At 38.5% G+C, this 12,815-nt stretch overlaps 1 protein-coding gene across 2 annotated transcripts in view; it reads right to left on the reverse strand.

Annotated features, from left to right (window-relative positions):
* Positions 1-6,086, reverse strand: part of Cpa3 (carboxypeptidase A3) — a 31,341-nt gene extending 25,255 nt beyond the window's left edge. For both annotated transcript variants that reach the window (XM_037206501.1, XM_028860904.2), the window contains exons 1-3: positions 5,982-6,086; positions 5,759-5,834; positions 2,758-2,882 (exon numbers count right to left, since the gene is read on the reverse strand). In XM_037206501.1, the coding sequence (XP_037062396.1) occupies positions 2,758-2,882; positions 5,759-5,834; positions 5,982-6,049 (269 nt within the window). In that variant the 5' untranslated portion in view covers positions 6,050-6,086. The remainder of the gene's footprint in view (positions 1-2,757; positions 2,883-5,758; positions 5,835-5,981) is intronic.
* Between the last annotated feature and the right edge of the window lie 6,729 nt (positions 6,087-12,815).

Here is a 12,815-nt window from a genome sequence, read left to right on the forward strand (position 1 = left end):
AAAAACGCATCCCTCAATATCATCTGAGTGTTTGAAGGTATAAAAACACAGTTTATTTTCTAAATTGTGAATTGGTTTGTGATATTCATCACAAGGATATTTTCTTGTTTGTATCAATGGTCCCAGGACTCAGACTGGTACATGACCCATGGTTGCTGTTCAATTATAATTTCCTTTTACTGTTCCAGAGGGCAGAATGATTTACTCCTTAACTGGTTATTTAAAATTCTCTCTTCTGTAGTTTAAGTCTTATTCTATTACTTTGCTTTTGTTGAGGTCAATTTTCTCTCCTAAAGAATATAATTAACTTATTGATTATTTTCTCTCTCTCTCTCTCTCTCTCTCTCTCTCTCTCTCTCTCTCTCTCTCTCCCTCCCCTCTCTCCCTTTCTCTCTCCCTCTCCCTCTCTCTCTCTTGGTGTGTGTGTGAATAATAAATTTCCTTTTATATGTCAGGATGATTAAAAAAAGAAGACAGTGTTAGTCATTACCCATAGCTCACGAACCCTGGGCTGACTACTAATCAGTTATGATGATGTGCCCTTGTTTAGGCTGTCCTGCTTGTTCATATCTGAGCTCTCTCCTTATGGAACTAGAAGATGTAGGCTACTGTCATTTATTTAGATCAGAGCAAATGTAAGATGGGGAGTAAACTGCCAATAACCCTATCACCTCTACAAATATACTCCAATAGTCTGAAAGAAATTGTAAATTTTATCTTCTATACACAGCACTTAAATGTTTGTCGGGCCCAATTTTAAAATAGTTCCATTGTATGGATGTAACTGTAAAATATTTTACTGAATGAAGTAATCCAGACCCAGGAAGACAAATGCCAAATGCCATATGTTCTCTCCTATTTGTGGAATCTAGCTCCAACTCTTTAGATGTAAGTAGATAACCTGGAATAAATGCAGAAACCAGCAAAGTAGAAAGGGAGAAGAACTTAACTTGAGGAGGGTACAGGGAGAAAGCAGAGGAAAATAACACTAAGAATATTTGAAAAAGCTGTAGAAAAACATTTTGTTTTATAAATGTACTTAAACACACCCAAGGAGTTAATGTAGAGTTAATAGAGTTCTGCCACATGAGGTGATAAAGGTCCTCCTATGGAGCCACAGACTAAAAAACCCCCCAGTTCCAGTCAAGGCTAGCCTCCCTTCATGCTGTTGGTCAGGGGTCCAAGGCACACCCCCCAGAAACAATATAGGTGATTGCCGTTGCCCTTGGTTGTCTCCCAGACCTTGAAGGTAAGACCTATATTTGAAGACACTACACATTTCAGACACAGAACTTGCTGGAACAGATCTGGAAACCTTCTCCCTGAGGATTAGCTTTTACCATATCAGAAGGTGTATGCAAGCTGCCAAGGGAGAGAAGCAATTAACAGTCCTACCTGCTTGAAAAACCTATGAACCATTACAATGACCATCTGGCAAGGCAAGATATCCCCTAGTGACACTTTTATTCTTCCTTCCTTTCTTTTTTCTTTTTGTGCTTTTTGTTTTGTTTTGTTTTGTTTTTGAGACAGGGTCTCTCTATGTAGACCAGATTGTCCCTGAACTCACAGAAATCCTCCTGCTTCTTCTTCCACAGTGCTGGGATTAAAAGCATGTGCCACCACGCTAGATTACTGGCACTTTTATATTAAGAGTAAATAATAGCTGTCTAGTTGGACTTAAGGCTCATTCAGTAGGAAGGAATTCATAGCTGGAGAGGTCATAGAGCTAGAGCAGTGGTTCTCAACCTTCTTAATGCTGTGATCCTTTAATACAGTTCTTCATATTGTAGTGACCCCAAACATAAAAATATTTTCATTGCTAATTCATAACTGTAATTTTACTACTGCTATGCATAATAATGTAAATAATTTTTGCCCAAAGGATCATGACCCACAGGTTGGAAACCACTGCCCTAGAGAAAAACCTATTACTGCCATTTCCCTAAGTCAATATAGTTTCTACCTACATTCTAAGCACTTATCCATATACCCATAGACTTAACTCTAACCTTTCACCAAAGAAGCTTCATTTTGCAAGAGATGGGATCTTGCAGAGATCCACAGCTGGTCAACATCACAAAGAATAAGTGACTGTGGGATGCCAAGCCCTAGTTTGTACATCTAGGATACAATCTTTCCACCTAAGTTGAGGAAAACCTTGGAAGAGAGGGCAGAAAGATGGTAAAAACCAGAAGATCAGGATTTCTGAAAGATAGTGACTTCTAGACATAACAGATTTGCTTTGCCTGTGAAATCCCAACAATATAGTTGCCTACACAAGATCTGCATAATGATCACAGCAGTCAATATGCCAACATGAATGGGACAAATTTGACAAGACCCACTACTAGGTGAAGAGCTACAAGAAGTCTATAACTGCTGAAGGAGGGATAATCAGTTTTCTTCAGGGATGAGACTCATGATATGTTATATAGTCCCATGTGGTCAGCCCTAAACACATGTACTTATGAAAAACACTAAGTGGTCTCAGTAAGTGTGTGTGTGTGTGTGTGTGTGTGTATGTGTGTGTGTGTGTATGTGTGTGTATCAATAATTATAGAAGATGAGATTATGAATTCCAGAGGGTGCAGATGGAAGGACACAGGAAGAGATGGAGGATGGAGAGAGAGGATTGGAAATGATGGAAATACAGTGTATTCAGGCATAAAATCCACCCCCCTAAACCTCAAAGATTTATAAAACATCCTAAAGATTTCAAAGTTACTCAAACTCTATGAAACATAAATAGGGACTTACTCATAGTTCATTTTATGTTGTTCCAAGGTAGACTGGATAGTTTGAGATTCCTTCTCACTAACTCGGAAATCCACTGTCATATTAGCAGCAACATCATGGATAGCATCTGGATACCAGAAATCAAGCTGCAGAGACAAGCTCGTTGTTAGCTGTAGCTTGTTTGTTTACCAAACATGTATACAGTTAAAAAGCTGAGCGTGGCCATGCATACCTATAACTTCAGAACTATGGGGATAAAAACACGACAATTTCTGGGGCTTGCTGGTTACTGGGTTCAGGGAGAAATCCTTTCTCAAAGGAAAAAGGCAAAGTGATAAAGGTATTTGAACATTTCTCCAGGCCTCGATTTTCAAATGGTATCATATAGGTTATCCAGAAACAAGAGAGCCTGTGTTATAGCACACACAGATACCACACACACATTGACCATGTTTTATGCATCATAAAATGGTGTAGAGATCTCTGTAACTAATAAGCTAATGAAAAATGTTTTGACAAATGTATTTAAGAACTGTTGAATATCAAGGAGTAGGAAATAAATTAATTTATACTAACTAGCATTTTAGGACAATGCGCTTGTCAAAGCCAATAGAAGAGACAACTTCTTTGGTTAATCTCCCTTCACTTCTATCATTTTGGATGTGAATAGGATTATTTCATAATTGATTTAACCACAGCTGTCTATAATCTGGCTTTTAGAACTTTTTGGTTCCTCCCATGGATTTCTCTGTGAATTCTGGAATTCCTGGGAGGTTTGTATTTGTCAAAAAGGTGTACTTTATTAATTTTATTATTTTAATAATACATCCTTGATCAAGTCATTGGAACTGATTATTTTTCAGTGTTCCTTAATGAAAAAAAAAACATGGCCAATAGGACTCCCTGGTGAGTACTCTGGATATAGTGAGGTGAATATGTATCCTTAGACATTCTGAGATTTCATAAGTGATGATTTCCTCTTTGCTATGTTCCCATAGCTAATTTCAGAAATTTGATTAATAAGCCCACAAGGACAAAATTCTGGTTAAAATAGAGAAGATTTCATTTCTTGGGTTTCTTTAAAATTACAGTTACTTTTGGAGCCAAGTGAAGTATAAATTCTCAGTCTAGGGGATGGGAGAGAGAAGCCCTGTGTCTGCCTAAGAGAAGCAAAGGAGATGCTCAGTCTCCACCATCACACCCGACCTGGGAGATGCAAAGGAGAAGCCCAATCTCCAGCATCACATCCCACCTGGAAGATGTGAAGGAGATGCTCAGTCTCTACCATCACAACAAGATTGAGGCATGTCCGAGTTACCTTTGACGTCTCTTAGTTACATCACACGTTAACTCTTGGGCCATCTATTATAGGAGAACATGAGGTTTTTATGAACCAACCAACATGTCTGTTTACTTTGAAACATCATAGTATAAGTTGGACACATCAGGGGTTAGTTTATGGGCTAGATATCAGCATTACACAATAGCAATATCTGTGTTAAAGAAAGAAAACATGGAGAAAGAATTGCAAGCTCAAAGAACTGTTGTGAACATTTACTGAGTAGCAAGCACAGAGGTGGATGCCACAGAAGTGTCTTACAGGGAAATTGTAAGAGGAGGTTTTATGTAGCATATAATGCTGAGTACACATATTTCTATTATGTTAGCCAGCAGCAGAGGAAGGGGCAGGATGATCTCACATAGAAAGAGCAAGGCAACTTCCTGCAGGATATATTGGCCCATCTGAGTCTTATAGAAACCAGAAAGACTTAGTCAGATGAAAAATTAGAAAATAGCATTCCTCATGAGAAAATGGATACAAGATTAGTGAAATTGTGATGTCAGTGGCTCTCTAGGGGCAGGAAACAGAGAAGAGGGGCTTAGGACTAAAGAGTGTAGCCATATGGCAAATCACAGAGGACACTGGCCACACCAAAACCCACAGAAAATGCTTTAAAATTTTTTTTAAACAAAACCAGAAGCCTGTGGTATCATTTGCTGCTGCTGCTGCTGCTGCTGCTGCTGCTGCTGCTGCTGGAAAATGGGAGATAATCAGCTGCATGTTACAGAAGAAGAGGTGGATGCCCTGTGAGCATCTGTAACTTGCCTAAGTCCACAAAGCCAATCTGGCTCTAAAGAGCATGCCATCCTCATAGATATTTTCAAATTAGGAGGCACAGCTGTCAAGTTTTAAGATTGCAGTGAACAGTTGGCTTTGTGGGAGGCAGGACTAATTTAATACCCTGGATGTGCTAGGAAACAGACATTGGAAATGCTCCAGTAAGAGGCAGTGTGGACTTGCCATTGGCATCAGAGGAGGTGGTGGTGTGGATGTGAGGAATACTTACTGTTTTGACTGAAGAGATGAGTGTGACTAGAAAGAAAGACAGGCTTGGTTCTGGGTTTAAATGTGATGTATAATCTCGCCCTTTTACTTACTATCTTTCTACTTCAGGTTCTGTGTTTTAAAGGTGTTATATTGTAAATCTGCTGGTAAATATGAAACAGAAGGAAGGTAACTGGGACAAAGTGCCTTGTATAAAAGGGGTGGCTAAACCAATGATAGAGAATGTCCCTTTTTCTGTTGAGTTTAAGGAACTCTTTACAGTTAAGAATTTCCTTTGAAAGTGTACCCATTCTTAGCAAAGCTAGCGTCAGCCAGTACTTTACTCTCATTAGTTTGTACTTGAACAGAAGTCCCCGGGAGAAATTGGAGTGGATGTCGGGGGTAGGTTCATGCAGAATACAGACAGGAGAGAAAGGGGGCAATGAGAAAGGTTCCAAGAATGTCCCTTGTTTTACATATTTATTTAGAAGCTGTTGGTTGTGAAGCTGGAAGGAAAAGCAGTCAACTATGGAAACAAAACTGAGGTGTTGGCTACTGATGAGTTATCTCAATGGTTCCTGTCATCTCTAGTTGTTTGTCAGCTTTGGTAGCCCTGTGGGCATTGAAGATAAAATGAGAAAGAATATCTCTTAGACAATAAAAGAGAAAGATATAACACCCCTTTGAATGCTTTACCTCAATGGTTTTGGTCAAGTCCTTTAAGACACTTGCTTGCTTTTCATCCTGGGGCTTCACACGGAATACCTTCTCCCTTCAAGTAGTCAAAAGACAAAAATTAAAGAAGTAAAAAACCCAATCCAAAACAAAACAAAACAAAACAAAAACTCTATGAATTATAAAGACATGTTCCTTCATTTTCTTCTCACCCAGAGACTGGACCAAAGGAAGGGAAATTTACCTGTCAAAGCGGACAGAAGCAGTAGCAAGGGTGGTAGAGACAACAAGCATAAGCCAAAAGAACTTCATGGTTCTTCTCTACTTGACTGGCCCCCTTTACTGGTTTTATACCTCAGCTTTTATCTCAATGAGCAGCTGATTTCCTTTGGGGTTTCGAGGGATGAACTATCTTCCCTCCTCATATTTTTACAGTTGAGGGGTAGACAGGCACGTGAATATCCAGGCTTCTTACTACTTTCTTAATAATAAGAAATACAAACTTCTCAGAAAAAGAATGAGAAGAAAATTACTTTAGCAGGTAACTTGCCCAAAGTGATAGGATGGAGCTAGTCACAGAGCTGGGACAGGGACTTAGTTCTGTTTGTTCTAAAATACTAGCCTCTCAGTAAGCTTGAATTGAACAGCAGATGAAATTTATATGTCTAAAACACAAAAGTTATTGATATAGTTACTTTTTGTGTATGCTTATATGTGTGGAGTGGAATTTGTGCACGACATGATGTATGTGTGGACTAAAGGACAACCTACATAGAGAATAGATTCTATCCTTCCATCATGTGGTTCTCTGGGGATTGGACTTGGTGGAAAGTGCCTTTATTCATTGAGCCATTGAACTGGCCTCTATCTTCATCTTAAAATTTACAATTATAACCTCGAATGGATTTGAGTAACTGCCAGAGAACTTTGATGCATAGTCTTAAGTAATGAAACTGTATAGAGTTATGGTTGTTTTTCTTTTCTTTTCTTCCCTTCCTCCCTTCCTCCCTTCCTCTCTTCTCTCTCTCTCTCTCTCTCTCTCTCTCTCTCTCTCTCTCTCTCTTTCTTCTTTGTTTCTTAGGGGTGTAGGGACAAGGTATTGCTATGTAGCCCAGTTTGGCCTTAAACTCAGAAACTTCTTGCCTCAGTCTTATCAGCTCTAGGATTACAAGTGTGTGCTACCATATCAAGCTTGGTTACATATTATAATTATCAAAATAATATTGTTGGAGGATGTCCTTATTACTGAGGAGGAGTGGATACTCCATTCAAAAGATCTTCATGTGTTCTCCCAAGAATCTTGTCTAAACGCTGAGGATAAGAAGGAGGAAATTTTTTTTTTTATATAAATGCCTTATGTCTTCATTGGTCAAGGTTGCCAACGATAGAAACTCTCAGAGGAAAGGCTTGCACTGCTGCTTTTTCCCAAAGATGTGTTGGACAAGGGCAAAAAGAAAAGAAAAGCTTCTGTTTAGATTTAGACAAACTTAAAATGGCTCCTAAACCTCTGCTGTACCAAAGTGTACAGTGTCTTGCCTTGGTTCCTTATCTGTAAAGTAAGGATGCTAAGAAGATGCTGATGAATAATGGTGGGGGTTACCTGTGATAGTGTATGCAAGTGAGTTGGCATCTGGTAAAGGGCTATGAAGCATAAGCTCACCTTCAGGTGCTATGAAGAGACATTTGGTCACTGTCAGGGCAGAGCTGATTGGTATTAGTATGTATCATGTGGCAGATTTAAGTAGAGACAGTATTAAGATTTAGGGATGAAACCTCTGCATTTATGTTGATGTCTCCTACTTCAAGAAACAGAACTAGGTTTCTAGGTACTTTTATCTTCAGATTTAAAAACCTGTAATTGGCCACTGAAAATTACTTTACAAATTGTAAGAAAGTGAAAAAAAACAAAACAAAACAAAAAACCAAACACACAAACAAAAACTCCCTTAATTCTGGCAGTCTAAGGCATTTTTATGAAGTTTTTTTGTGTTTTGTTTGTTTGTTTTTAATTAATCTTAAAACTCTGCCACTGAGCCTGAGACCTGAGCTGGATCTCTGGGAACTACATGGCAGAAGGAGAAAACCAACTCACCTGGGCTGTCCTGAATGTCTGCATTTTCCTTGTATAAAGTTGGGAATAGGCTTGATTTTCCTAGGGATCTCGATTTGAGGACAGTGGTAACCTCATGATAGTACTGTACTGATAAACTAAGTGCATCTTTAGACTTGTAATATCTATTATCTGTTGATGACCCTGTGTTTATGGTAATATTTTGACCTACCATACATTCAGTATCACTGTGCCCCACAATCCATTTACCCTTTAAGCAATGGGCAATAGATTTTAGGAATATTCAGGAAACTTTTACTCAGAATGTGTTATTCCTTGGCAGACAGTTTAATGTAGCCTCCTATCACCATATCAAAGTTTATAAAAAGGCTTGTCCTATATGGAAAGCAGAATAAATAGTTATGAGACGTCATGCCATCTCAGGATGGACTATGTCAGCTTGTGGTATTTCACAGGATAAACAAGTCTCTTCAAATTAGAAGCTTAATACTTCACACAGCAATAAGCTTCTATCTTTTGGAGCCCCAGGCTCTCAGAACTTTTATGACCAAGCTAATCTAAGCACATGTTGAGATATTGCTTCATTTTTAGCTCTATCTTTCCACTCTAACATTATTACCATCAAAGGAATGTCATAGAAAATGGAAGTGAAAGTTTCTTGTGAGTTAGTATGATCTTTTTAATGATTTTTCTTCTTAAAATTCAATCTAATGAACTGCTAGAATATCTTTAGATATCCCACTAAAGAGTGCACTGAGAGGAAATGCTGCAGGCTGCAGAAATATAAAGTAGAAATTCAGCTAACTATGGCAAAGCTATTACCTGGAAGAATCAAGAAATTTTTCCAGAGGAAGCCAAGGCTCAAGGAGTATTTGGTGTTGTTTTGTAGCCAAAAGTTTTCCTGTGTCCTGCCTGGTCCATAGCTGCTCAGACCCAAGTAAACACACAGAGGCTTATATTAATTAAAACTGCTTGGCCATTAGCTCAGGCTAACTACTGACTAGGTCTTACACTTAAACTCAGCCCATTTCTGTTAATCCATATGTCACCACATATTTCATGGCTTTACCTGTGTGCCATTACATACTGCTCCCTGGATAGCGGGCTAGCATCTCCTGACTCAGCCTTCCTCTTCTCAGAATTCTCCTTGTCTGCTTATCTTACCTGTACTTCCTTCCTGGCTACTGGCCAATCAGTGTTTTATTAAACTAGTGTACAAAAGCATTATTCCACAGCATTGTTTGGCTTCTAATATATCAGTTGTTTTCTGTTATGAATTTCATGTGCACTTTCATAGCTTCCCCAATTGACTCTTTTCCTAAGAACTTCTAAACAGTGTGGAGTGATCATCCCTTAGGCATATACAACTAAGGTATTTGGATACAGACATGCAGGCAAGGCTTCCTGCTTCCAGGTTTTCTCCTTCTTGTTAGTATTAGAATTCAGATGTTTGACTTCCACAATTATCTCCTTCAGTAATCACACAAAACCAGGGCCAGCTCTGGAAATAGCATCCAAGGACAAATGGCAAACAGAATAAGCTCTCCAGACCATCTGCTAGGTAAATATCCTTATGGAGACATAGCCTAGGCCAAGTTTAAGTTAGTTACATAGCTTTGCTTCTTGTGCAAATTAAGCTCAGATCCCCTTTCTCTCACAGCCCAAGTGGCACCTTGGAGCAACTTACATAGAACAAAAGAGCTTTTTTCATACCAGGTGCTTCAAGCTGTGACACAAGTTACCTACCTATTGAGTACTCTTCCCCTACCCTGCCAGAAAACAGTGACAGAAAAGAAGGACAGTTTTATTTTAGTGACTCATAAACTCTTTTACCTGTTTCTAAGATTGTAGTTTGAGCACATTTATGATAAACTCATAGTGTTTCACCTAACCACTTCTGAGAATATATTTTGAGCACATAAATTCCGTTTCTGATTTATTAACAGCTTCCAGCCCTTATTTGACCCCACCTCCTTTACTCACTCCCCTTTTTGGTTGCAAGTGAAGCTGATTATCAATGCTCTTATGGGGACCTTGAAAGCCTCTCATTATACTGTAAAAGAGTTACTGCTTGTAAGATATGGAGACTGGTTCCCTGGGAGGACTGGCAAATTTTGTCTCAGAAGAATAAAGTAAATGGTCTAAAGAGCTAGGTGTACTTAGATTCATTCCCTCAGATTATTTCTTGTCATTCATAGCATCTCTTCAGGAAGCCCTGGGGAAAGACTACTGGACCCTAATATCCTTTGTTAAGGGGAAAAAGTGCTGGATTTAGTGGTAGATTGAATTTATCATTTTTTTTTCCCTATGGTGCTGGGAGTTAAACCAAGGTATTGGATTCTGTAATTTAAAAAATAACATTGATTGGTTGATTGTGTGTATACATGAATGCCGTGTGTGGTGGTCAGAGTATAACTTTGTGGATTTGGTTCTCTCCTTCCACTATGTGGGTTCCAGGGTTTTGTAGCAAGTGTTCTTACCTGCTAAGACATCTCAATGGTCCATAATGGGTTGGCTTCTTAAAATCAAAGCAAAGTACTTTATAAATGCTATAGAGAAATTTGTCTTCATTAGTTTCAGACAAAGGCAGCATTTTTCTAAACAAATATGTAAGTGTGATGCAGGAGTGACTACCTGCTCCAATGAAACAGCTTATCAAAATTCCATGTGGCCCCCAAATTAACTTGATAATTTTTCATGGTTTTTGACCTGAAAAATGTGTCTTTGATCAATTCATATGGATCATTTACAAAAACAGAAGACTATATAGCACTGGGTGTTAGATATGCAGAGGTTACATAAGTGTAACCAGAAAATGTCCTGCTAACTTTTAACTAAACCAAGACAGGCACACTTCAGCACAGTCAATAATGGTTGTTATGGGAGTTTGGAGCTTCAGGAAGGGCTCTGGGGTGGAACTGGGCTCACAAAGTGGAAGAAGAAGCTTTCTCATGAGCTAAGAGTGGGTGCTCTCACATAGGCAAGGATGAGAAGGGGTAGGTCAGCTGGGCAGGTGCTCACTGGAACAATGTATTGGAAAGGAGTGAATCAGACTTCTGCTTTTTTTTTCTTGATATATCTTAAATGCACAGAACTCTTACCCAACTACCTGTTATTTTTAATAATATAGAAAATTATAGAAAAAATGGCCCAAGTGTTGAAAATCTCAAATACTCAGACTCCTGATAGTATTTGCCTGTTTGCTTTCCTATTCCTTACTATCCTTAAATTATCTTTCCAAATTTTAGAAAAGTCCACATGTATTCCTTGACATTTCAAAAAGCATTCAGTTTACGACTTTGGAGTGTCTTATTTATCCCTACGATTTGCATAGTTTGTTTGCTGCATTCCTTAGTTAGGCATGGGTATTACTGGCCAGAGGCAAGGTGAGACAGTGGCCCATGGAACAGGAATTACATACCATTTCATCAGAATTTCACTTTTTTTTTTTTTTTTGGTTTTTCGAGACAGGGTTTCTCTATGTAGCTTTGCACCTTTCCTGGAACTCACTTGGTAGCCCAGGCTGGCCTCGAACTCACAGAGATCTGCCTGCCTCTGCCTCCCAAGTGCTGGGATTAAAGGCATTTGCCACTACTGCCCGGCAGAATTTCACTTTTAGCAACAGTTGAATTAGCTCTGCAATTTATAGCAGCAAGCTGTAACTGAAAAAGATGGGCAAGAGCTACATATACGCATCCATGGGAACATATATAACATATATATAAATATATTCACGGGAATTTATTTTTGCACTTGAGGATCTCTCAATTCAAATGATGGATTCCTAACTGCTTTGATGACTGATGAGTTGTAGCAGCTGTATTGCTGCCATCTTGTGGGAAATCAGGGCATTAGTCAGTCTTTGGCTTGACAGCTTCTCCCCGACCCCAGATGGCTGTGACTTTTAAATGATTTTTGTATTAGAACATTGATAATTTTTAATGTATTATGTTAATATTATATTGAATATGGAAGCATATTTTCTTGACACTACATGTTTTTCTATAAGACATGCCCAAATTATAAATTAGGTACATATTTTTCTACTTTAAAAATTGAACTTGGCATGATATATTAGCTCACTTTCTCCTAATTCCAGAATATGTCAATTCATGTGTGATATGTAAATCACAGAGGGGCTTTTGACTCTTTTATTGGTACAGCTGGTCTGGCCACCATCTTTTGTCTTGTTTTCAATCTGCTGGCCACAGCCAGCTGTTCTAAGAAGGCTGTAGCAATGTCATTCAAAACCTCTTCCATGGTTTCCCATGGTTCTAAGACCAATGCCTCAAGTTTAAACACGGGTCTTGACTCTGTGTGATGTTCTTCTCTTCCTTCCCAAACCTACCTTTGCCTTCTCCATCAACTCTCTCAATTCCTTACTCACTAACTTTCTTCCATTACCTTTAGAATGAACACAGGAAGTTGTTTGTCACTTTGTACAGCTTATTGTGACTCATTTACCCATATTATAACATGTCTTCAAAGCCTTTTACCCACAGCAGGATGTACACATCTTATGTTCATTTTGAGCAGTCTAGACTTACGTATTTGGTATATCAAATAACTAATTATCTTTATTAGTTTTTATTTTATCAATTAAAATAACTAATTATTTTAGTTTATTACTTGTTCAATGTCTGTCTTATCTAATGGCCCAGATATATAGAATAGGAAGATGTGTAATCATTCTCTTTCATTGTTTCATTTTCAATTGCTTAGTAAAACTCATGGCATGCTATAGGTATTTCATTATGTCACTTGAATGAGCTGAGATAAAACTTAAGCCAAGATGTCACCTTTCCAACTGTACTAAGTTTCACAATCTCCCACTTTCCTCTGTATTTCTTCTTTTTTTTTTTTTTTAAGATTTATTTATTTATTATGTATACTGCATGTATGACTGCAGGCCAGAAGAGGGCACCAGATCCCATTTCAGATGGTTGTGAGCCACCATGTGGTTGCTGGGAATTGAACTCAGAACCTCTGGAAGAGCAGCAGTCAGTG

Source organism: Peromyscus leucopus, chromosome 6, assembly GCF_004664715.2.
Source record: "Peromyscus leucopus breed LL Stock chromosome 6, UCI_PerLeu_2.1, whole genome shotgun sequence".
Classification (NCBI taxonomy): Eukaryota; Metazoa; Chordata; class Mammalia; order Rodentia; family Cricetidae; genus Peromyscus; species Peromyscus leucopus.